Source organism: Sinocyclocheilus grahami, unplaced genomic scaffold, assembly GCF_001515645.1.
Source record: "Sinocyclocheilus grahami isolate Dianchi unplaced genomic scaffold, SAMN03320097.WGS_v1.1 scaffold11.1, whole genome shotgun sequence".
NCBI lineage: Eukaryota > Metazoa > Chordata > Actinopteri > Cypriniformes > Cyprinidae > Sinocyclocheilus > Sinocyclocheilus grahami.
Genome location: NW_015505190.1, coordinates 397,397 through 424,638, shown reverse-complemented (window position 1 = coordinate 424,638; position 27,242 = coordinate 397,397). Strand labels below are relative to the sequence as shown.

At 41.1% G+C, this 27,242-nt stretch overlaps 1 protein-coding gene across 2 annotated transcripts in view; it reads right to left on the bottom strand.

The window, feature by feature from the left end:
* The window catches only part of LOC107594892 (neuronal acetylcholine receptor subunit beta-2-like), a 39,901-nt gene continuing 12,659 nt past the window's right edge, over window positions 1–27,242 (bottom strand). Inside the window, exons 2-6 of one of the 2 annotated variants that reach the window (XM_016285106.1) lie at window positions 20,666–20,811; window positions 18,990–19,034; window positions 16,255–16,364; window positions 12,871–13,993; window positions 1–1,599 (exon numbers count right to left, since the gene is read on the bottom strand). In XM_016285106.1, coding sequence (XP_016140592.1) covers window positions 1,447–1,599; window positions 12,871–13,993; window positions 16,255–16,364; window positions 18,990–19,034; window positions 20,666–20,811 — 1,577 coding nt within the window. In that variant the 3' untranslated portion in view covers window positions 1–1,446. Of the gene's footprint in view, window positions 1,600–12,870; window positions 13,994–16,254; window positions 16,365–17,578; window positions 17,619–18,989; window positions 19,035–20,665; window positions 20,812–27,242 lie in introns of those variants that run through there. The other variant, XM_016285114.1, reaches the window with a different exon arrangement.

Genomic DNA, 27,242 nt, shown 5'->3' with positions numbered 1-27,242 from the left:
ATGAGGCTTCTAAAACTTTACAGATCCCAAACTTTTAAATGGTAGTTTAAATATTTAAATCAAATGTGTTAAATAGAGCTGGAAGTACTGTAATTCTACAAATAAATAATAACCAAATTTGCCCAAAAAACTTAATAAACAAACAAGAAGCACAGACTCTGGGAATGACAAATGTTCAAATTATCCTGAGATCTACTGATTTGCAAAAACAGGTTCACTGATATTTATATCCAGTAAATAATGATTAAAATCAAGGAAGTCAATGAGTCACTGACTAAATGTGCTTTTGAATATGAGAATGGTCATAACCAATGGTTTATATTTTCATGAGAAGGTATTATATGTTTCTGAGGAAGCAGTAATGTGGTGTGCGAGGATTGATGGGAACAGGGGAGATAGACAAGAAGGATAGAAGACAGACAGAAAGGAGAGTACAAGTACAAGCAAGTACAGGAGGCCTAATAATAGCGCAGTACTGCTCAGAATTTCATCATGACAACTTTTCACGTCAGTTTGGCCTCTCAGTCTCTTCATTTTGAACTCTCAGGTTTTTTAAGACTCGTCTATCTATGTATTAGCCAGTCTGCCTGACCACTGCAGACCTCTGTAAAGAATTTAGGGGCTAAATGGGCTCATTCAGCTCAGAGCTCATCTGTTCAGTGTTGTACTGAAAAATCACAAGGCTCGGGACGAGATTTTTATGGGTGGGAAATGGGAACCCTGTCCTAGATCACAGCGGGCCCCCTTTTTGGCAATTTCAACTGACTTTACCACCATTCCTTCAGTCTTTATAAACAGTCACTGTCACTGTGTTTCATATCTCACCAGGCATCCTCCCTCTTCATGTTGTGTATTGTAGTAATACAATTCACACATTTATTATATCAATAATAATACAATACTGCATCAAAGCCCATTCTGAAGGACCAGACACTGTGTTCGCAAAGAAAAGAGAATGTTGTTGCAGTACATGGATCATGACAGGCTTCTAGTCCATAAGAAATAAATAAGATAGATGAAAATCAGATAGAAACAATGTTAAAACTGACATTTAAATTCATCCTTGTCTGACTATCTTACATGTACAGGTAACAAACAGAAGACTCTTGAGGAAGCAGACTGCTCGTTTCGGAGCTTGTGGGCGGTGGATGGCTTTCCATTTGCAGAGAAGAGTACTGATTGGCTGCTGAGCAAAGTAAACAGGTGTCTCCTTTGACTCTGATTGGCTAGAAGGAGGAGAAAGTGGACTGGACGAGAGGCCTGAATGAGAATCCTGGACTAAATCCCCACTCTGTGTGATATTCCAAAAAAGGTCTGTATAAACCTAACGTTAGTCCAGAGTGACATTTGCCCTCTCCTTCGGCAGACCCCCCCCCCCTCCCTTCGCCCTCCCGTCGCAACTGATGGTGGGTAGCGTCCATTGGTGTGGCGGTGGATGGTGGTTAGTCAGCCGGGTGTGTTGGTAATAGTTTTGACTGTGTAGTTTTGGAACAGAGGCTGAAGGAACATTCCGATTGTGCCAAAGACACACACAAACACAAAGATCCAGAGAAATAGACGATCAATCACCATGGCCACATACTTCCAGTCCTCACTCACCTGTAAGACAAAAAGAACAGCAGATGAAATAAGGAGTGATGGTTGGATTGAGAGATGTACAGCAGGGTTGTTATTGACAGCTAACGGTTGAAATGGGTACTGCAGTCCAAATTCATAATATTGTTTCTCCCGCCCCACTCCCTCCTCCTCAAACTCGACGCTCACGCAGATTGCCTGTTTGAGGACTCGCAAGAGGAATGAGCACAATTAACAATACTGACGAGCCTCACGCACTGTGAGTTTATCCGTGTTTTAATATTCCTCTGGTCATAAAGCTTTTTAGATGGATGCCGAGGCTTTTTAGGTCGGGTAGAAATGATCTCTGACCCAGTTCATTTGCTGGATTCCATGGCTGCAATATGTTCTGTTTTCTGCGAAGTGGCAACCCTCATAGTTGAAATACTATTTGGTTAAACTGGCAGTGGGCGGAATCACACAGACCAAAACAAAACAGACATTCCGACACGGAACACACATTTCAAAGTAGAATAACTGGCTATAGGATTGTTTTTCAAAGTGAACTTTGCATGATTCCTAAATATCTGCAAACATATTACGGTATTTTTATGCTTAAGTACAGTCAAAAAAATGACATACAGCACCTTTAAATAAAACTATTACAAATTGTTTTCATTAATTTAAATAAAACGGAAATAAAATATAAATATTAGATTATTTAGATGGCAAATAACAGAAATATGTTTAGGCTGAAGTACTTAAAATGATTAACAATTTTATAAAAATGACAAGCACAACAAAATTACAAAAATGCTGACTGAAATTAAAACTTAAAATATAAAAGTAAAAGATAAGTGAAAATGTTAATAAATTCTATAATAGTATATAAATAATTTAAAATAACACTGGTGTGCCATATGTGTTCAAGTAGAACAGAGGACAAAGAGAAAAAGAACAAGGAATGGGGTGAAATACATTTTCCACAAAATTCTGTAATTATTTTTATCTGTGATTATTCCAAACCTGTATACTGATATTTCCCATTCTCTCATTTTCTTTGTTCTCTAAAAAGGACAAAAATGCACCACAAAAGCCACTTTTGAAGTTCATATTAATTATGATTAAAATTAAGAATGATTTTACAATTCCAATTTAATTCATGAATTTATGCTCAGGTAGCATAAACAGATAATACTGCAATTTGAATTTTGAATTCAATGGTAAAACATTCAAATGAATGGGAAAGCAATTTGACTTAATTAACAGTGAAAAAAGTATAATTGTCAAGACAAACTGAATGCTGGCTTGAAAGTTTTAGAGTCTGAAGTTTGAAGATTTTATAGGTGTTCAAATACGTTTTCCCAGTTTCCCAGAATTCCATTACCTGTTGAATTTCTTTGTCCAAATCTGGTATAATGTTTGTCAGATAGCCTCATCCATAAATGGCAATACAAACTGTGACCGACTCTTGTACATGTCAGTCCAGCTGCTCTTCCTGTCGAAGTGGGCGGTTCTTGACTAGAATATACTGTTTGGACAGACCTTATGACGTTTAGTCTCTGACGACTATAAATGACCATACGTCATGATGTTAAACCTTGGCCACAGATGCCATATTTGATTTGAGAACTTCAGTAGAGAGGAATGAATAACAACAAATGAATCAGCAAAGAAAAGTGTCCTTTTTGTTACTTGACAGACGTGCTCACTTTGAACTCGTTACATTGCAAACAGCTGCATGACTCTTCAAAATTCTCCTTTTGTGTGAAAAAGTAGCAGCAAATGTGTTTTGAACAACTGAGAAAGAGAATGTTCATTTTTGGGTGAACTATTCCTTTAGAAAGGCGAAATGTCAAAAAGAGATGAAGATGTCAGATGTAAAAGGGAGACAGGACATAGATGAGTCACACATAAAATGTGGGGGTGGGGTAAAAAAAAAAGATTGAGGTAAACATAAGATGGGAAATTGGATGTGAATGTGTGGGAGTGAGTGAGAGAAGGGAAGAGAGAAGAGGGTGAAGGAAAAGGTTAATGTGAACAGAGACTTCATTCCGCCACAGTGCTCTGATGAGGTGAGACACACGGGACTTGAACCGTAAGCACGGCAAAGGCTGCAAGGGAGTTGGCATGGAGACGCCTTGTTATCATGAGAATGAAACTCTGTGCAGGTCGAGATGATTGACAGAATTACTGAGTGCTGTTAATTTTACCCCATGTTGACTGTGTTCCTGCTCTTAAGAAGAAACCAACTGCTCAAGCTCACTTAAAAATATTGCTGAGTTATAAAATATATTGCTGACTGTTCTAACTAAACAATATCATCAAAATAATGTGAAAAGATAAATAAAAAACTCGCTATAAATCTATTAATATCTCTTTGGAACTTAAAAGATAAAATAATTTAAAGCACTGTATGACTCATAAAATAAATAATGCATTTTTATTTTTAGAATAAAATAATAAATTACAAAAATAAAATCATTAAGAATATATTACTGATTTTGAAATAATTTTTGGTATTATTACAAATATTAGGGTTGTGCCGGAACATTTTAATGTAATCGAACCTTCACGAAGTCCCGCCCCCCTTTGTTACTGTATGTCTGACAAGTCATGCCACTCTCACGCCACACGTTATCACGCAGTGAAAAACACATCGCGGAGCAAGAAGGAAACTGATAATAACACACAAACAGACAAGACAGAACAGGTTACTTTTGGAATGAAACAAAACAAATTTTGTAATTTTTAAGAAATTTAAACAATAAATGCCATTTTGTGGCTCTTTAATGTCGTGACAGGTCGCTGTAGCGCCTCAGTTCAAGCGGCACGTGAACCAATCATCTTTTCATATTTACTTAAAGCACAAAATAAACATGAATGAACATCAGAAGTATCTTGTTTCAACTGCGGAGAGATGTCAATACACACCATTTTTCAAGTTCAAGTCCACCAACGTTACAGTAATCTACTCTCTGGTCTGGTTTGTTTGTCAGACAAAAATGGCAGATTCTGCGTTATGATTGGTCAGATCGCCTGTCAATCTAATTCCCTGCGAGGGGTCAGTTGAATATATATATTTTAATATATGTTCAGTGCTTAATCACCTCAACTTTCTAGAAATAGATCAATTGGCGTCTATCACTTGGCTTGTAAAATGCACATCTCTGTAAAAAAAAAAAAAAATCACCTCCAGTATCATTCAGCACGACTGCTACTGTCATTCGTGAGTAATACTGAGACTCACACGGTGTTTGACAGAATGGGACTGTAAGCAATTTAAATGCCAACAGTGAGTGTAGTGCTGATGTGTAGCTATGCTTTGGCTAAAGACCACATCTCTTTTTAATGCTTCAGGACTTGCCTGTCAAAGCCTCCACATCAGAGATTATTAAACCACAAGTGTGGAGCTGCATATTGATCTGAGTGTGTCTGTGGGAATGTGTGTAAGCTTTCACTGAGCTCATAATGAATGTCAAGTTTTGAGTCAGGCCTGGATGATCTAATGCACACTCTAACAGTTTTTGTGTTATTTCTGACTTTGTTTTAGATGTAGTTGCCAAAAAATTATTTACCATTATAATATAATTTAGCAATTAGTGATTAGAACTTTTGTAACACTAACCAACTCATCTTTTCATTTTTACACTTCAGGAGATACAGGTCCAGTTGAGTAAGTATGAGAGAAATAGAATCTGGACACTGGTGTTTGTCACGGTGCGCTACTGTGAGGAGCACGGAGACGGAGGGAATCCAGAAATAATTAACTTTATTTTAACACCAAGGGACACACACATAGCACAGGAATCGACGAACATTCAACAAGTAGATCCGACAAAACCAAATTGAACAGACTGGGGCTTATAAACACAGGGGAATGAGGATAATTAACTAAACACAGCTGGGAACAAATGAAGAACTAATCAGGGAACATAATGGGAATAGGAAGGACCAAATAAGGGCATGGAAGGCACATGGGGAGCAAAACACACACAAAACAAGGAGGAACAGACTCTGACATTACTCCCCTTTCCCGGAAGCGCGTCCTCGTGCCTCACAACATCCAACGGGGAGAGGGGGTGGGCACTCTGGAGGCCCCTCAGGACAGACACGAGACAGCAGGCCTCCAGAGCGGTACCTGTTCGGGGCGCCATGGCGGATCAGGCAGTTCGGGGCGACAAGGCGGAGCAGGCAGTTTGGGGAGCTATGACGGAGTAGGGAACTCATGGCGGATCAGGCAGACTAGGAGGCCATGGCCGGAGCAGGCAGACTAGTAGGCCATGGCGAATCAGACAGTTCAGGAGGCCATGGCGGAGTAGGGAACTCAGGAGGCCATGGCGGATCAGGCAGACTAGGAGGCCCTGGCGGAGCAGGGAACTCAGGAGGCCATGGCAGATCAGACAGTTCAGATGGCCATGGCGGAGTAGGGAACCTCCGCCTCGCCACTCGGCCCGGCCACTACGGATGGACCCATACTATCCACCCCCCAAAAAAAAATAATTGGGGAAAATATCATCTTTAGAGGCCCTCCGTAGGCCTAACTCGGGAACAGTGGCCCTCCCTGGGCTTGACTTGGGGACTGGAGCCCTCCTTGGGATTGACATGGGAACTGGAGCCCTTTCTGTGCTACCCTGGGGGACTGGAGCCTTCTCTGGGCTAAACTCGGGGACTGGAGCCCTCACTGGGCTACATTCGGGGACAGGAGCCTCCCTGGGCTAAACTCGGGGACAGGAGCCCTCACTGTGCTAAACTCGGGAACAGGAGCCCTCCGTGGGCTAAACTCGGGAACAGGAGCCCTCCGTGGGCTAAACTCGGGAACAGGAGCCTCCCTGGGCTACACTCGGGGACAGGAGCCTCCCTGGGCTAAACTCGGGAACAGGAGCCCTCCGTGGGCTAAACTCGGGAACAGGAGCCCGAGTTTAGGCTGGAGCCGACACTGGAGCGAGCTCTGGGGCTGGAGACGACCGCCTTATCCTCCTTAGATTCCCCTTTAAGTTCGGGGTGAATGCCGCGGCTGGGGGACTTGACATCAAAGCGGCCGGTGGGCTTGACAGAGGAACAGCCGGCGGGCTTGAGAATGCCGCTGTCAGCAAGCTTGACTGAGGAACGGCTGGCAGACTTGACTTAGGAGCGGCTGGCGGGCTTGAGAATGCCATGGATGGCAGGCTTGACTTTGGAGCGGCAAGCGGAGGGCCTCCGGATCGGGATCGGAGGCTCTCCAGACACCGGATGACCGCCTCCTTCCAGTCCAGTTTGGTGGTGTCTGGGCGTTCCACGGGGCGATGGTATGTGATCCCGAGCCGGAACAGTGTCACCAGGGTCTCCCCACCCAGAGAGCTGGCGAGGGTGAGCGGCACGAATGCCCTCACGTAGGTGAACGGGTCGTGGCCCGCCTGAGCCACAGCGATGAACGTCGCTCGTTCCTCCATGTTGGCGGGGAGAAACGAAATTGAAAACAAAAAACGTATAAAACAAAAACACGGGAGAAGGGGCACCGCTTACTTTTCTGTTTTGGTCGGGTCTTCTGTCAAGGTGCACTACTGTGAGGAGCACGGAGACGAAGGAGCGAGGAGACGGAGGGAATCCAGAAATAATTAACTTTATTTTAACACCAAGGAACACACACACAGGAATCGAAAAACATTCAAAAACTAGACCCGACAAAACCAAACTGAACGTCTAGGTTACTTGTGTAACCCTCGTTCCCTGAAGGAGGGAACGGAGACGTTACGTCAGTGACTGACGAATTGGGATCTCGCCCGAGAGCCCAATCACCTTCGAGTGTTAACTAAACAAGCCAATGACAGTTGGCAAACGCACATCAGTTTTTCGCTGAGGAGCCGAGACTACGTGCCCCGGGAAGGAAACAACACTCTTTTAGTGAAAGCGCTGAAGCGCCCAGGGGAGGTCGCGGTGAGACCGCAGAATGAAAGCTGCAGCCCGCCGAGGTTTCAGCAGCCTGGATGGCAACCCCCGCTGATACGCCGTCACACCAACGCCAGCTGTTTCTCGAACACTCGCGGAGATTCGTCCTGTAGAAGGCTCGGCTCCGAAGCGAAAAGCTGATGTGCGTTTGCACGCGCTCTCCTTTTATAGAGCGTCATCCAACTGTCATTGGCTTGTTTAGTTAACACTCGAAGGTGATTGGGCTCTCTGGCGAGATCCCAATTCGTCAGTCACTGACGTAACGTTGAACGTGACTGACTGAATGGGAACAGACTGGGGCTTATACACACAGGGGAATGAGGATAATTAACTAAACACAGCTGGGAACAAATGAAGAACTAATCAGGGAACATAATGGGAAAAGGAAGGACCAAATAAGGGCATGGAAGGCACATGGGGAGCAAAACACACAAAACTAGGAACAGAGTCTGACATGTTACAGCTACAGTTTATGTCCAATTAAAAAAGGCTGTAGGTGATACATGTTGTCTGGAAAGGGGGTGCCACCTTCAGCAAGGCAAAATAAGGGACACCTACTCATGACACCCCCCGCCCCCCCAAAAAAAACACCAAGGGCAATCAGTGAGGAACTCATAGCTCAACAGTAGACCATGAGAAAACATGCTCATGTAGGCTATGTAAACTTGCAACAGAACACATTAATATTGTTATTTTAAATTGGATTATTTATAATTATTTAATTATTATTAGTCTTTTTTGACAGTTCTGCAGCTGTTACCAGGATGGGATGAATTTTTATTCTTTTTTCAGTAATTTGTTTCAATTAGGACTTCATTATTATGTAATTATTTGTCCCATTTTTGTCTAAATAATTTAGCATTTTTTAAACTTTTTAAAATGCCAAATGACATATGAATATTTATTAAGTATATATTCATGATTAATATAAATGATAAATTAATGAATAGGGTATAACATAAAATAGGCCTATAACCTATTAATTATTGGCTAATAATGCCTAAAAATATAATAATTATGTCTACTAAGCTCTGATAATGTATGAAATATATTAACAGACTATCCAAATTTTAATAAAACAATAAGCCTATACCTTTAGAAGCACGGATGTTTCTGTCACTTTAAAGTCATTGGGGACCAGAAACTGTTTGGTTACCCACATTCTTCAAAGTATCTTCTTTTATGTTTAACAGAATAAATAAATTATTTCAGGTTTGAAACAACTTGTGGGTGTGTAAACGTTTAACAAAACATTTTTGGGTGAACTATCCATTTAGACAGTCCACCGTGAGCAAGCTTCTCTGCAAACTGCGCGTTCATCATTAGTTACTAAACAGATCCATTGATAAATTTCCCATTCAGCCTTACATCTGGAGAGCCTTGAGTTCAAAGGGCGGATGTGAGCTCTATAGATGTTTTAAACCACGCAGCTTTACCGCATGCTGCGGTCGCGTGAAAGGGCCTTAACGTTGCACGTTCTGGAGACTCCGTTGCTATGGAAACAAAGATGCCAAAATGCAATCACAACAAAAATGAACTTCTCTAATACTTCTTATGAAATTAATTTAATTATAATTGCAATTAGTATTATAAACAGTGCACAATACCTATTTGTTGATTCAACTATGTGTTGGCCTTTGTAAAATACGGGACAATTGATTTTATACGGGATGCATCATTTTACCGTTAAAGGTCCCCTGAAGGGCCTTGAAACACACAGCCTTATTCTATGTGGTGATGTAATTTCAACTGAAAAAGGAAGACAGGGCGGGTCATATCGAGCAGCCCCGCCCCCGTTTTTAAAATAGCCAATAGCGTTTTGTTTATATCTGCTCAAGCCAGAGCTGTTGAGATCGGTAAAGCGCATTTGACAGCCACAGTCAAATAGATTACCCCCTAGATTCAATATTAAACTCTTAGTAAAACAAAATGGTGATCATGATCATACTGAGGCTGCAGTTTTAGAAGTGTTTAATATATCAAAGTCCCTTTAAGGCAAGTCATGTCACTCGGCGGCCATCTTTGAAACACCTCTCGGGCATGCAAGTGCAGCTCCTATCTCTTTGAATGGGGAAACATCAAATTCTCCAAAACTGTTCACTAAGCTTACGATTAAATTTATATTTGAAATCACCAATGAAATCTGACAACAACTGCGTCATAAATGTTGTTTCTTTTGCTCAAATAGCGTTATAAAAAGCGTATTTTTCAGGCTAGATCAGCCAGTGCGCATGCGCAGCCCTGAGCACACGTCTCAGAGCGCTGACTTTACCGATTAGCGATTGGCTCTTTCATTCAGAAGGCGGGGCTTCCTGCGATTGAGCAGCCATATTAAGCGTTACATTTTTCCCCATTCAAAACTATATGAGTGACAAGTCTTGGGTATTCTATAGTCTTTGAATAAATGTCGACTCGCACATATGATCCGCTCCGTGCGATCGCGTCTCTGGACCAGAGCTAAAGTCCGGATCAGACTGTGCGCTTTCGCGGTTCGCGTTACACAACGTGAAACCAGACCTCATTTGCCCCAGTCAAAAGCATATTTTCACTGTCTGAATCGTTCCCTATCGCCTACATTGTGCACTGTGCCATTGTGCCATTCACCATACAGAAAAGACTAACACTGTGAACAAGTGACCGATAGTGTAGGGGGCGGGCGCTTCGGATTCTAGAGAGCATTTGATTGGTCAGAAGATTTGATGAGAAGCTGAAGTACGAGGTGACGTCAAAAAAATATTTGATCCATTTTGGTGGAAATGACGAACTGCAAGCTTTGAATGCTTATCTTCAAAATTCGAATTTTGTCACTGTTTTGGAGCACACTGGCTTATAGATAACCTTGAGACTAACATATTGATACTAACATCCAAACAACTTTAATTTTGATTTCATGGGGACTTTAAATACGGGATGATTCCATCTTTTAAGGGACGGGTGGCAACCCTATGTCTGGATGACTACGACAAACTTTCTTTATATTGTAATCATGATTATTGATTGGGATAAACTTTACATTAAAATGCAGCACTTATTTTGAATATGACAGCTGCATACCATCGAGCACGTTTACATGTACAACAATATTCAGATTTTAACACGATTAAGACAATACTCTGATTAAGAATCTAGCCTACCATGTAAACAGACATTTTTGATTACCTTAATCCGGCTAAAGTCATACTCGAAGTAAACACTAATCGAATTAAGACATGTGGAGTATTCCTATTTTAGTCGCATTATCGAAGTGCAGTAAAGACATGTACATACCTTAATCACACTTTTATCACCATATAGGACTTTTCGCCGCATTTTGCGACAGGATACACACACGGCAGTGCATTGCAAAAAATGCTTTTCTAGCTTAGATCTTTTGTCTTGTTTCCAGCCAAAATATCTAAAAATTCTTAAATCAAGAAGGATTTTCTAGACAAGTAAAAATTATTGTCTTGTTTTCAGAAAAAACAAGTCAAAATTAAGTGAGTTTTTGCTTGAAACAAGCAAAATAATCTGCCAATGGGGTAAGAAAAATAATCTTGTTTTCTGTTTGAAACAAGTTTAAAAACTTGTTTTAAAGTTGAACGAAGGTCTTACAGGTTTGGAACGACATGAGGGTGAATAATTAATGACAGAAGTTTCATTTTTGGGTGCATTAATCCCTTTAAAGTCCCTTCCAAATCTTTTATGCTTCAAAATGTTCATGAAAATGTCTCTTAAGAGACATGACCACTTTTTATGATGAGCAGATTTACTTCAGGCTTTTATTCAAATACAAACATTGATCAACTCACATACAATAAATATACTGTAGTCAACTGAGGCTTAACCACATTTGGTTAATGTGTGAGAACAAACTTTACAGGTCAAATCTGCATTGACTTCCTATGGAAGGACAGACATTTCAGGTTTCATTAAAATATTTCATTTGTTTTGAAGATGAACAAAAGTCTTAGTATAACGTGGGTGAGTAATAGATGGAATAATTTATATTTTTGAGTGAACTACAGTACAGCATGCCTTTAAATTTAATGGTATAATTGGCACTTGTTTCGATTATCAAAGCATGCCATGATCATTCTGCAATCAAAATTACTTATTCAATGAAATGTGCAGGCCTAATAACATTTTAGCTTCTTAGCAATGAAGTTATTTAGTTTGAACAAAAGGAAATGTTTTCATCTCATATTTCCAGCTTGAGTCATCAAGACACACCAATGAACAGGAAGTATTATTTAAACAAAAGCCTCTTTCCCACCACAATTACCTGGAACAATTTGTCCCAGGACCCTTTCCCCCCTAGACCTGTTGCTGTCTTCGTTTCCATCGCGGTCTAAAGTACCGAGAAGATTAGGAAAATAGTCTGGTGACGTAGGTCTGCACGCATTTCTCAATACCAAGTAGCCTATGCAAATTTTGGACTTGCATCCTCGGTAGTTCGGATTTCGCAAGTTGGGATGGGACGATGCAAGTCCGATAATTCTGCAAATGGAATAGCAGCGTACTCGATAACGTCAGTCAGCTCGCCTTGGCTACTGCAATTTTCCTCACTGTATTTTCAATAAGTCGAAATGTGATATCAAACACCACTGCCTCTTTTCGTTTTCATTTAAACATATTACTAGCTGCAGAAATGTACTTCAGGGAATGTACATACATTATAATGAAACGAAATATTATATCAAACAGTATTGCCTCTTTTCATTTTCGTTTTACCATATTAATAGAATAATAGAATAAAGACCAAAGATTACCTGTTAGATTGACCCAAAACGAATGATATCTTATGTTTAACCACTACAGAGACATCAGAGCCAGCAGCAAATGTCAGAAGGACTAGCCGAGTTGAGGCTGCTCTCATTGGGAAACATGAGCACTGAGCACCCGCTGATTGTGTGGAGCCCACATCTCCGAAATGGGCAAAGCACATTTTCAAATAGGCGCTGTCTTTATAAATAAACTGCAGATTTGACTTTTAAACAACTACATTTTCACCTGAAATACTTTAAAAACTACATTTCATGACACAATAACAGTAATATTTAAAAAAATTATGCGAATATATGGTGGTTGAAATACAATGATGCGTGAACTCAACCAATCAGCATGTTCAGTGCCCAAGTCCCACCCCAAAAGTTCCGGACCTTTGAAAAAGCACTACCTCGCAAGCAGGTACTTTCTGAGGGGCAAATTTTTACCTGAAACTTTATTTAGATCCTGGTTCCTGTGATGGAAACACAAATAGTACCGGCCCAAAGTTCCTAGTTCCTGGGGAAAGTTCCTGCGGTGTGGACGGAGCTTATGACTGCTATGAATAATAGCATGCTATTGTTGCTAATATGAAAACACTCATCAGCACATTCAGATATGTGATTATGAAACAGAATGACTCACACTACGGTCGTCGTCCTCGCTCTTCATGTGGCTTGCGATGAAGCGGACTCCGTCTACAGCCTCCTCAAACCCTGGGCAGGCCTGGGCCAGCAGAGCCTGGGTGAGGACTGTAGGGGGCTGCTGCTTTCCCTGAGCTAGAGCAGAGCTTTGCAATGGATTTGAACCTCCTTCCCTGGCCTCTCTCCCACTTTCCCTTATCCCGTTTAGTCCATCTGTCGACCCCCCTCCACCACGCAACTCTGCCCCAAACTGTTTAACTGAGGCCCGGTTCACATAGCATGTGCACGCCTCATTGTTCTCTTTGCTCCCCGACGAAGAGCCGCCCAGGCCCAAACCCCCCATGAGCCCAGCAGCCAGACCCGCTCGCCCACCTTCCTGCTGTTCGTCGGCACGCCGGCGTTGGCGCAAACGCTGACACTCGCTGCTGTTGCGTGGCTGCCGCATGAAAAGCAAAGCAGGTAACTTGTTGAGGAACACTAGCTTCACCCATGGAGGCATGGTGTGTGTGGTGGGTGACCGGTGATGCACGTTCAGCACGCACACACTTGTCACAATGGAGAACGTGACCAGCACCATGGTGAACATCAGATACTTCCCGACCAGAGGGACGTCGAGAGACGTGGGCGGCACAATTTTGGAGATCAGCAGCAGGAACACAGTGAGGGCCAGTAGCACTGAGATACAGAGCGTCATCTTCTCCCCGCAGTCTGACGGAAGGTAGAAGACCAAGATGGCCAGCGAGGTGATGAGGACGCAAGGAATGATGAGGTTGATGGTGTAAAAGAGGGGTTTGCGCCGGATGAGGAAGTCATAGGTGATGTCTACGTAGGTTGGGTCCGAGGGGTTCTCGTTGCGCCGGCCGGGCAGAGCGATGATGTCCCACTCGCCACTGGGTGTGAAATCGTCCATGCTAGCCACGTCCGCACGCAGAACCAGGTCCACTTCTGTGCGGTCGTAGGTCCACGAGCGGAAGCTTAACGTGCAGTTCTGCTGGTCGAAGGGAAAGTGCTTCACCTCAATTTTACAGGCACTCTTATAGATCGCTGGTGGCAGCCAGAAGACACTTCCATCGTAGGAGATGACAGCATTGGAGTAGAAAGACACCTCATACATGCCATCAGCACTGATGGGGAAGGAGACAGAGAGGTTACGAGATGGTTTATACTTCAAAGTAAACTTTATCAATAGCATTTGTGGCATAATGTTCAAATGATCCCGCATCCCCCTGCTGAACTGGGTTCACACTGTGTTTTTGGTTCAGAGCCACAGTGCATCAGGGTTTTCTGCAGGTCCTTAAAATGGTAAATTTTTTAATTTAAGGACATAAAAAGTCTTAAATGGTACAAGAAAGTCTTAATTATGATTTCAAGAGGTCTTAAATTTGGGGACGGAAAGACAAGAATTGCGATTTGGCTGAATGTGACAGTTAAACTTCAAAAGGCTATAATTTGATTAAATAAACACTGCTTGTTTCAAAGTCAGGTGCTGCGCTGCTTTTTGTACCGGGGAAACTGCTATATTTCTGCCATTCAGAAAGCACCACCCGTTTTTACGCTGCAGTTGTAAATGTGAACTGGTGGATCATGCCTTATAAAAATTTTAACAATTAAGACAGTAAAATATATGTTATTTAATTAATATAAGAATTGATTGATAACCATTCTTTAAATTAATTGAATAATTGGATCGTTTTGACCCATCCATTTTCTTAATGGTTTAAAGGCTGAAATGTGAAGTTTATCATTTTATAAAACTTTTTGTGAAAACCTATATCTGAACTGTAAATCATGCTTTTTATAGTCATTTTATAGTTTAATATAGTACCATAGGCATTGCCCTACCCCGCTTATATGGTATTAATTTTATTTGTGCAGGTCTTACAAAAAGTCTTTAAAAGTCTTACATTTTAGCTTAAAAATCTTGCAGATACCCTGGTATGTTTGCGTCACCAGAGTAGCAGCTATTTACCCCTTTTGCAAGGAAATGACTAAGCAGGAGAAGATGGCAAAATGAATGGATAGCCTACAGTTGATTGCTCACCTCACTTTTGTGCTTTGGATTTTGAAAAATTGGTTTTGTTTCTAAAGCGCCAACACATAACGGCTCATGCATCATTTGTCACAAATGTAATGCAAAGGTTCAAAAGAATGCTGAAGGTGAGTGGGAATGAGATATAAATGATCTCTGCTTGTTTGTTGCATATACTGTACCCCAGACTGTCTCTTAGACAGACTCGGGTATGGTTCAGAAGTTCAGAAAACCGCAATCACATTATCCAAATGAACCGAACTCTGATGTCAAATGAAACCAGGTGCACAACAAAAGTGCTGTGAAAGCCCACTTAGACTCGTCAGTCGTCATTTTTTTAATGGCACAAATTAATACAGTAACATAAAAAGCAACCACATTTACTTGTTTATTTTTCTTTAAAAGGTTTACTATTATTGAGGTAAAATTGTCAGAATTGTCAAAAAACCTTTTTCAAGTGCGAAACTTTTCTAGGTGGGTAAACTTTTGGTTATGTATCACTGATTTAATTTGTAGATAGAGATTGCTTCATGTAAACAGTGCTTTACAGCTTTACAGTTTTGTAACTTCAGTTTCTGGTATCATTGCAATATTTGCGAGTTTACGTAATCATGACAACAGACATTTAAACTTGTACATTTAGCAGATGGCACATTGTATTCAAAGGACACACTTTATCAGCTTGTTCATTTGCTACAGTATGAATCAAACCCATGACCTTGACAGACTGGATTTTGTAACTTTAAGCAACATTACCCAGACAAGTTAAAGCACACAAGTCACATGGCAAGATATTGTGCATCCCTACATATAATGATTACATCTTTTGGCAATACTTTTAATACAGTGTATTTTAATATTGACTACCTGACCCTGTTCACTTCAAATGTAAGTGCCTTATGTAACCGTTTAGTTGAGGCATTTGGTGCAGACACATCACATTTGCTAGGTACATAATCCAGAAAATATCATAACCATAGTAGAAAATGGAACTTGAATCTACTGCGAGTGTTTGGGGCCTGTTTGTGGGTGTCTCTGCAGAGAGATTATCAATGATACATAAAGACAAACACAGGAGGGAGGCTGGTGTTAATTAGGTTGAATTTAAAACATCTTCCACTGACAGTGATAGAGGAGGAACATGCTTTATTTACAGTGAGGTCATATAATGTGACATGAGAACACCGCTAATGAGACAAAGACTGATAAGCAGGAATGTTATCTACCCTCTAATGACAGAGGAAAGGTATGGGTGATGGAAAGAAAGGATCAGATATGACAAAGACAGTGATAAACTAACTAGGTAAGTACTGTAAATACACAAGAGCCAAAAATGGGATGATCTTTGAGACTTACTTGTTGTAAAGAACAACATCAGGTAACCAAATATGTTTGGAGGGAAGACGGACCTTCTTCATGCCATCAAACTCATCTGGGTTCCATGTTAGCCGGTAGTCCTGCCACTCCTAAGGATAGAGTGAAAATAAATAACCATGGTGGACTCGAGAGGCTATGATCCCTGGAGAAAGCAATCCATTAGGGTTTCCTTTCATCTCAATGGCAGAATAAACAGATTATTTTGAATGGCTGTCAATGGAGAAAGATGTGTTTTGCAGCCAGATAATCTAGTTACAACACCTACTAGCACAAGTTTACGGCAAAACCTTGACCCTTTGGATAAAAATAAAATACACTATTAATTTATGTTCTTTCCCCCCACATTTTTCTCCTCACGTTATGAAAATGTAACTTCTCTTTATCCTGTGAACAGGAGGTGTAACCAATTCCACATGCTGTTAAGATCATGTTCATCTGTCACACACACCACTGCTCTCAGTCAATTAGCAGTATATTTAGCGTATGTATAAATGATCTGTCACTTTTCATTACTAATAGAAATGTCCTAATAAACTAGATTAGAAGATTAGAAATAATTACTTGAGGCCATAAATGCTGACAGATTAAACAGTAGTCATATTAATACACACAAAAAGAGTGATAAATGTCTAATGATGGTCATTTAATACACTTCATGTTGGGTTTGACCAGATAGTGACCACTAATATAATTATACTACATTTTTTACTCTGACACACCAATCGCATACACATACACTCTGGCTAGGAAAGACACACACACAGTGGCAAAGTTTTATGGGTAACCTGTCCTGACAGCAGCAATAACTCCTGCAACTGACATATATGGTCATAGTGACCATGAGCAGATGATTCAGAGAGGGAGTGACAGAAAGATGAAGAACGAGAGAGAAAAAAAGAGAGATGTGTAAGAGAGTACTGTATCTGTACAAACAGATTTTCATGGGTTGTTTTGTATGTAATAACAGCTTGTGAGATACTGATGTTGTAAACAAGCTCAAATTGACATTTCATTGAATATTCATGATTTCATTTCAGTGAATATTCTGCATATTTACACTCTTAACCACGTTTGTTTGTTTTTTAATTATGGCGGGAGATTTTTAATTATTGGTACCTGTTGATGTTAGGTATTTAATTGTGAATGCACACTTAAAGATAATCTTTTAAAAAATGAATTATTTAATAATAGTTATGTAAGCTTTAATAGCAATCAGTGGAATATCCACTGCAATTACAGAAAAACAAACGTGTGTCTGTGAAAACAATAAAATGGGGCATAAATAATGCAAGTATTGACTGACCTGTGTAAGCCAGACATTGGTGGTCATGATCTGTTCTCTCTCATGCTGTGTAAAAGAAAAAACAGACAGAGAAATGTTAAAAGTTGATACAAATTTCTAATTAAATACAACTTGATAAAATAACAACTTCATAATAATAAAAATAAATTATATAATTTTTATTTATTCCAGCATTTATTAACATTTATTAATGAAATTATTATTATTATTATTATTATAGTAAATATAATATGATATAATAATAATACCAAGCTGAGAGAGAGAAGTAAAAATAAAGGCAAATTGTAAAATTTTACGTAAAAAATTAAATTAAATCGGTTTTTGAACAACACATTTAAGTAAGTTATATAGTTTTATTCATTCCTGCATTTATTAAAATTTATTAAATATATTATTATAATATAATATAATATAATATATAAATATAATACAAAGTACAAAAAGAAAGTATTTATCATGGTTCATCATTTCGTGGTTTAATATCTCCTTTTATTGACTTTAAGACTACATTCTTGAGCATAATGGTTCTTTTATTGATCAAGAATGTTAAGAAGCCTCTGCCTGCTCTCCAGTGATGAATTACACAGGAATGACACCGCTTTCCTCCAGCTTTCAGCCCAGGTAAGTGAGCTATTGCATTACAAGCATGAAGGAAGCATGTAATCGGCTGACAGCTGAGCAGTTAGCATAGAATGATGAGTGGTCAGTAAGCATGGGTAGGCCTGTCACGATAATAACTTTTTGTTGTGCGATATATTGCCCCAGAAATAACAGCGATACGCGATATTATTGTCATTTTAAAGACCATTTTATTTCACTGAATATATAATCATAATGCACATACACTCTGGCTAGGAAAGACACACACACAGTGGCAAAGTTTTATGGGTAACCTGTCCTGACAGCAGCAATAACTCCTGCAACTGACATATATGGTCATAGTGACCATGAGCAGATGATTCAGAGAGGGAGTGACAGAAAGATGAAGAACGAGAGAGAAAAAAAGAGAGATGTGTAAGAGAGTACTGTATCTGTACAAACAGATTTTCATGGGTTGTTTTGTATGTAATAACAGCTTGTGAGATACTGATGTTGTAAACAAGCTCAAATTGACATTTCATTGAATATTCATGATTTCATTTCAGTGAATATTCTGCATATTTACACTCTTAACCACGTTTGTTTGTTTTTTAATTATGGCGGGAGATTTTTAATTATTGGTACCTGTTGATGTTAGGTATTTAATTGTGAATGCACACTTAAAGATAATCTTTTAAAAAATGAATTATTTAATAATAGTTATGTAAGCTTTAATAGCAATCAGTGGAATATCCACTGCAATTACAGAAAAACAAACGTGTGTCTGTGAAAACAATAAAATGGGGCATAAATAATGCAAGTATTGACTGACCTGTGTAAGCCAGACATTGGTGGTCATGATCTGTTCTCTCTCATGCTGTGTAAAAGAAAAAACAGACAGAGAAATGTTAAAAGTTGATACAAATTTCTAATTAAATACAACTTGATAAAATAACAACTTCATAATAATAAAAATAAATTATATAATTTTTATTTATTCCAGCATTTATTAACATTTATTAATGAAATTATTATTATTATTATTATTATAGTAAATATAATATGATATAATAATAATACCAAGCTGAGAGAGAGAAGTAAAAATAAAGGCAAATTGTAAAATTTTACGTAAAAAATTAAATTAAATCGGTTTTTGAACAACACATTTAAGTAAGTTATATAGTTTTATTCATTCCTGCATTTATTAAAATTTATTAAATATATTATTATAATATAATATAATATAATATATAAATATAATACAAAGTACAAAAAGAAAGTATTTATCATGGTTCATCATTTCGTGGTTTAATATCTCCTTTTATTGACTTTAAGACTACATTCTTGAGCATAATGGTTCTTTTATTGATCAAGAATGTTAAGAAGCCTCTGCCTGCTCTCCAGTGATGAATTACACAGGAATGACACCGCTTTCCTCCAGCTTTCAGCCCAGGTAAGTGAGCTATTGCATTACAAGCATGAAGGAAGCATGTAATCGGCTGACAGCTGAGCAGTTAGCATAGAATGATGAGTGGTCAGTAAGCATGGGTAGGCCTGTCACGATAATAACTTTTTGTTGTGCGATATATTGCCCCAGAAATAACAGCGATACGCGATATTATTGTCATTTTAAAGACCATTTTATTTCACTGAATATATAATCATAATGTAACAGCATAATAATGCAAGAAGGCCTAAACACTTCCAAATGACAGCAAACTTTAAGAATTTTTAAGAATATTTAGATCATGGAAATTAAGTATCAAAATATTAGATACCTTAAAAAACCTGAATAAATAGTAAATAAAAATGTTCTAACAAAAAGTACAAAGTAACAAGTAGAAAAAAAGAAAAATGCACAAAGAACTTGTATGGAGATTTTTCCATCTACAGATTTTTCCCGAACCTTCTTTCTCTGTAAATTAAGGGTGCACACTATTAATTTTTGCATTAATTTTTAAGTAAATATAATGTGCGATATATTGCGTCACCAAAAATTATTGAGGTCATATACATATATTGCGCGATAAGTCGATATATTGATTATTGCGACAGGCCTAAGCATGGGTAATTTGCTGCACCTGTGGGAACAGAGATGGCCATTTCCTGTTGTACATACTTGCTTCCTTCAGCATACTGACATCATTTTACTCTAAAAATCATGCTAATACAGAAGCCTCTAAGCCTAACTGCATTATGTCACAGCTCCATTTTAGGCCTAAGTAGGCTTACTGAGCTAAGATACATAATACCACACTGAAAACCGACCAAATTTGAAAACAGAAGAGATGTTGAATAGACAAGAGGGTTTCATTAAATGCTCTGGCTCTGTCACGGATTGTTATTTGGTTGAACTCTTCTGAAGGGAACTAATGTTATGATTAAGTGAAGTACAATTCATAAGGAGGCACAGCATGCCCAAAAAACTAGAACAGTTTAGTGAAACCTTTATTCATATGCATATTGTATGTAAATATGAGAGAACAATATGTAAATATGTCCACTGACCACACTGATGAGCTGAGCCAGCGAGACCATCAGCTGCACTGTCACCAGTTCTGAGCCATTAGTCGCTGGTCGGATCAGTTTGTTGTAGTGGGCTGGATTTAGAAGATGCTCCACCAGTCTCTCTTCTGTATCTGCCCCATCACTGCCTGTAAGAGATATACAGCACCATAGATCAATTCACATCCCACATTTAAAAAAGATTCCCATTTTTGGAAGTGGCATCTGCTGTTTATTTTTGTTTAAACCTGAGGCACAGCTGCAAAACACAGAAAACCTCCTCTCTGGAGAACAGCTTGGATTTATGAAACAGAAATCTGTTATAACAAGATTCATGCAACTTTTCATGGACACCACAGAAAAAAACAATTAAAGAAAAAAAAAGTAAAAATAAAATGATATATGGCCAGATAAAACTGCAATATACAGCGGGTAAAATAAGTATTGCACACATCATCATTTTTCTCAGTAAATATATTTCTAAAGGTGCTGTTGACATTCAGTAACAATCCAGATGTCGGTAACAATCCAAAGTTTTCTAAGAGCCAAGGATCACTTGTGGAGAGCTTTAGAAAGTCCTGAAATTCGCTTGAACAATTGTTTCAAAGAAAATAATTAGTACAATAAGTAATGCACTCAACTGCCGTGGCCTGTATGCACGCTCCCCATGCAAGGCTCTATTGCTGAAGAAAAAGCATGTTGAAGCTCGTTTAAAGTTTGCTGCACAACATTTAGACAAGCCTGTGAAATACTGGGAGAATACAGTCTGGTCAGATGAGACAAAAATTTTACTCTTTGGATGCCATAATACACATCATGTTTAGAGGTCAAATGGCACTGCACATCACCCCAAAACATCATGGTGTAGCACTGGCAAAATTCATATAATTGAAGAAAGGATGAATGGAAAAATGTACTGAGACATTCTTGATAAAAATCTACTGCCATCTACCAGGATGATAAAGATGAAATGAGGGTTGACATTCCAGCGAGACAATGATCCCAAACACACAGACAAGGAAACTCTCATTTGGTTTCAGAGAAAGAAAGTAAAGCTGCTAGAATGGCCCAGCCAATCACCTGACTTGAAGCCAATAGAAAATCTATGGAAAGAACTAAAGATTAGAGTTCATAGAAGAGGCCTATGGAACCTTCAAGATTTGAAGACTGTTTGTGTGGAAGAATGGGCCAAAATCACACCTGAGCAATGCATACGACTAGTTTCTCCAATGAAGCTGTCATTACCAACAAAGGCTTTTGTACGAAGTATTAAATAAATTTCAGTAAGCGTGTTCAATACTTTTCCCCTGGGTCATTCCATTTTATTACACAGAACTTAATTTCTGAACTTATTTGTATTGTTTTCTTTGTATGTATGGATTACTTGCGTTGTTACCGACATTTATGTAACCATGCATTGGCTTCAGGACGACCTTGGAGTCCTAGGTCCTGGAGTATAGGACCTCCTAGACCCCTTCAAAAACTGAACAACTAGGTTGTTCTTGCCCACCGATTGGCCAGCTATAGGAGCGTGAGAAGCTGCTATGGTTGCTACATAGACCTTGTGTGTGGAAGGGGAACGGCCCTTATCCAATAGCTCTTGCCGTAATGACAATATCAGTGATATGTCGCAGGAAATTGGGTCTGCGCCACGGGCTGTACACCAGGTGGAGAAGGCAGACCATTTACGAGTCGTCTCGTAGACAGTGCCCTAGCCTGAGAGATTGTATTTAGCACGCTCTCTGAGAGGTCGGAGAAGGTGTAGAGCCCACAGCTCTGGCTGGGGGAGCCACATTGTTCTGTTCACCTGAGAGAGGAGGTCCCGTCTCAGGGGGATGGGCCACGGGGCTGCAGAGAGCAGCCGAGACAGCTTTGCGAACCAGTGTTGGTTCATCCAGAGCGAGGCCACTAACAGAACCCTGTGCTTCCATTCCCTGATTCGTCTGATTATCTGTGGAATCAGGGTGATGGGGGGAAAAGTGTAAAGGGGGAGGTAGGGCCAGTCGTGGGCCAACACATCCTTGTCCATCGAAAAATAAGTTGGGCAATGAGAGTTGTCTTCTGAGGCGAAGAGGTCGACCTCTGCCTTGCCGAAGATCTCCCAGATTCTGTGAACCGTTTGTGGGTGGAGCATCCACTCGTTCGAGGGGACATTGCTCCGAGATAGCATGTCTGCTCCCTGGTTCAGCCTGCCCGGCACATGTGTTGCTCTCAGTGAACGCAAGTTGAGCTGAGCCCATTCCGAGAGGCGCTCTACCAGAATGAAGAGGCGCTTCGAGGAGACCGCCCTGGAGATTTATATAGGACACCACCATCATGCTGTCCGAACGGACTAAGACGTGGTGTCCCCTCAGGTCTGGCAGAAAGGTGCGAAGGCCCAAACATACTGCCAGCTTTTCCAGGCAGTTCATGTGAAGCCGACCCTCCTCTTTCGACTAGTGGCCGAAAGCCAGTTTGCCGTCGCACAGCACTCCCCAACCTGTGTTGGAAGCGTCTGTCGAGACCACCTTCCTTCTGCAGACCATTCCCAAGGGCACACACCGTTCCATCCACTGAGGATCCAGCGAAAAGAACCAGTCCCCTGGGCACACTTGCAAGAGTATCTGCTTCAATGTAATCATCCTGAACGGCTGTTTCATGAGGGCGCGGTTCAGATGTCTGAGATCGAGGATGGGTCTTAGGCCGCCATCCTTTTTGGGGACGAGGAAGTATCGGCTGTAGAAGCCTGACTCGCTCTGAGCCGGGGGAACCATTTCTATGGCTCCTTTCATCAGCAAATTCATAACCTCGGCGCACAGGACGTGTGCGTCTTTGCTCTGAACCGAGGTGGAAACCATGCCACTGAAACGCGGGGGCCTTTGAGTGAATTCAAGTGTATACCTCATTTTATTATGCCCAAAACCCAGTCTGACACTCCGGGGGTGGCCTGCCAGGCCTCGGCCCGTGTGGCAAGGGATTGGATTGTTTCGAGCGACAGCCCGCCTTGCGGGGACCGAATGTTCGTGATAAGAGAAAGAGGATATTTGCTCTCTTTTTGAAAATGTTTGTGTTTTGTGTTTCGGTTGTGTGGGCGCTATTTGAACGGGCCCAGAGTTCACAACGGTGTTTACCATAAACACATTTCCGTCACCATCCGGAACTGAACGGGGCGCTTGGAGGCACGACAGAGGCTGCTTGGGGGGTGGTCCGGCTGTAGCGAGATTTGTCCCTTTCTCTTTCTGTCTCGCAGATCAGGAAGATGCCTGAGGCGCCGGGTCCAGCACTATCTTGGGCCGGGGTCCCTGGTGCTTAGGGAATGGATAGCGTCTGGCCGAGCGAAAGCGATGATGGGGCTCAGGCTTAGAAGCTGATTGAGCAGCTGGAGGTGTGGCCTTCACGGGCTGCTGAGTCAGGGCCATCTTGGGCCAACTGGAAGCAGTTGCAGAACTGGAACGCTTTGGCAAGGGACAACTTCTGTGCGGCGGTGAAGCGTTACACTGAACCGCAGGTCCAAACAGGCCAGTGGGGGAGACTGGGGAGTCGAGGAAGGGGACCTTATCCGCATCCGTTATCTCCGTAAAGGGTCAACCTCAAGCACTACTAGACTGGCCATGGACCTGCCAATCACTTGAGCCGTCATCTTGGTGGCGCGTAAAGCCAGGTCGTTCGTGCTGCGCAGCTCTCTAAAAGCTGCGGGGTCTGGGCCAGACTCATCCATGCAGCAGAGGAGTTTGGCCTGAAAGACCTGGAGGACTGCCATGGAGTGAAGCGCCGAGGCTGCTTGTCCAGCTGGTCTGGGTGAGCGAAGAGGATGGGAGAAACCTCTCTATGAGGAGAGAGTGAGGCACGCGGGGGCTCAGCCGGCGTGGGCTCACTTGTCTCCGAGAGCCGAGTTACTCTGCCCCGCTGCGTTTTCCTCACAGGTTCCTCTAAAAAAAAAGCTAACTGAAAGCGCAGAGAGGCGAGACTCATATCCTCGCAATGAGGACATTCTGTCTCAGTGAGTGCAGTTTCAGCGTAGGCGGCGCCCAAGCACAGGGAGCGGCGAAATCTGGGGAGGCTGGGGAGCAGCGAAGTCAGCCGAGCAGGAAGGGGTCTAGATCTGCTGCGAGGCTTGTTCACGGTGAAGGCTTCGAGTCTCGAAGAGTGAAGATCTTGCAGTCGTCGGTGAAGGAGAAGAAATCTGAGGATCCTATGGCGAAATGCCCGCTTATATAGCCAGATGGCTCCATCCCATTCTGGTGGGCTTTGTTGCCATAGGCTCGTGCAGCTCCGCAAGACACAGTATGAGTGAAGTATCGATAGGCAACGGCAGCTTTCAGCCTTTGGCAGGATAGCAGAAAAGCATTGCCTCAAATATCTTTTATTTTTCTGAGTGACAGGCAAACACCCATCATTGCGTGCTTATTAAACCCTTGTCGCAAGCTTGCTTCATGCAATTGACTGATAGCACCTACAGATCAATCCAGTGAGATGGCTTTATTCAATCAAATCAAGTAAAAGTTGTTTTCCCCACTTGAGTTTATTAGTTACATAGGGCACATTCCTTTGTATGCTAATCTTCACTACCACCACAACACAGAACGTAACAATATTGTAATCTTTACTAGATGCTATATAAAATGACTCTGTATATGACAAGCAAGTCAAATATTCTCTTTCATATTGCACTGAGAGATGGTGTAGCGTATTGGTCTCCACTTCACCCATCGTCTTGTTTTCTCCTTTCTCAGGGTCAGCATAATAAATGTATGTCTCTGTCTCTCTCACTAACTACTCATCCATCCTGTCCTCTGTCTCCCTCTCTTATTGGCTTGTTCTTGCCGCTCTTGTTGTGTTCAGTGGACAGGAAAGATGTTTCTATGGCACAGATCAATGAAGACTCTAATCGCACACCATAAACTCTATCTTTCTCCTCTGTGATGTCCACCTGAACATACAGTCCTCTAAATCTCTCTGTCTGTTTAAATGCAGTATCCCTTTCCTGCTCAGTTTCCCTTCTTTTATTATTCCTGTCTTAAAGAGGTTGTGATATGAGCAATCAAATTTTGCTTAATTTTTTTTTATATGTATGAGATCTTTGTACTATTAAAGTCTTTAATTACTCACCCTCATGTCGTTTCAAACCCATAAGACCTTCGTTTATTTTGGAATACAAATTAACGTTTTTGATGAAATACAAGAACTTTCTGTCCCTGCATAGACAGCAGTGGGCCTTGAATGTGTTAGTTCTGTTGCTTTCTATGGAGGGTCAGAAAGCTCTCTCTTGTATTCCGAAGATGAACGAAGGTCTTATGGGTTTGAAATTACATGAGGGTGAGTAATTAATTACAGAATTTAAAATTTTTGTGTTATCTATCCCTTTAAAACTTCCCCTAAAGTTTCATAAAATCTCTTCATTATAACAGCATTTATTTAATCAAACTCCAGAAATGCATATTGTGGGATCTGTGACATCACATGCGTAAATATATTTGCATATGACTGCCTCCAGAGCAAGACGCTGATGAATAATTATACATCACTGCACCATAGGCCCCATCCACTGGCGTTCATTCGTTCGGTCTACACCGGACATGAATGTCACGTCATGTCAAAAGCAAATAGGAGGACCCATTAAAATCACTGATGCTTTCTACGCTATAGTTGTTACGTATCCGGTCCATGAACTTCCGTCTGCTAGCCATCAGAGGTCACCCTTTCCATTTTCATTGACTCTCGCACTAAACACTGTTGCACATAACCCCGGACTACATATCACATCATTCATTGCACTGATTGCACACAGCCCTGATTGCACACAGCACTGATTGCACACAGCTGTTTCATATCACTCATTCACTATTTAACACCCAATCTCACTCCGTTCTGGCTGCCGAGTATTGTATGCGTTTATCACTCTCTTAGCGATAGCTACTCTACGGAGCCTGTTTCGATAGCCTTAGCCTAGTCTTGCCTTGTCTGTTTCCTTGTCTTCTGATTATTGCCTGTGTACTTCGGATTACCTCTCTCGTCTTGCCCTGTTCGGATACTGTTTCCCCCTGCCTAGACCTTTGCATTGTTATTGGATAACCCCTCGTGTCAAGCCCTCTGGATATTGTTAGCCGCTTATCGACCATGCCTGTTTTGGATTACTCTTCTGTCTTGCCCTCATTATACCTGTTTGCCATTGTTCGACCCTGCCTGTGTTTCTGACCTCTTCTGCTTTAATAAAAGCTTGCACATAGATCCGTACGTCTCAGGTCTTGTCAGCCCCGTTACAGAATACTCGGCCACACAAGGATCCAGCAGCTGTTCAAGTGGACATTGGCCAGGTATGGACATGGCAAGAATTTTATTAGCCCTTAAACAGGGTCCACGATCACTGGAGAACCATATTCAAGAGTTTTTAGTCATCGCTCACTATTCTGATTTACCAGACTGTGTACTGTACAGTTTTTCTGTGATGGCATAAATCAACCTCTTAGGACTAAGCTTAGACGCGAGGGTCCACGTTCATCACTCGCTCAGTTTATGGATTATGCTTTGTTGACTGTTGGATCTTTGTTTACTGTGGGTGTCGCAGAGGAAGAACGCGACACAGTGTCTGTGACTGAAATGG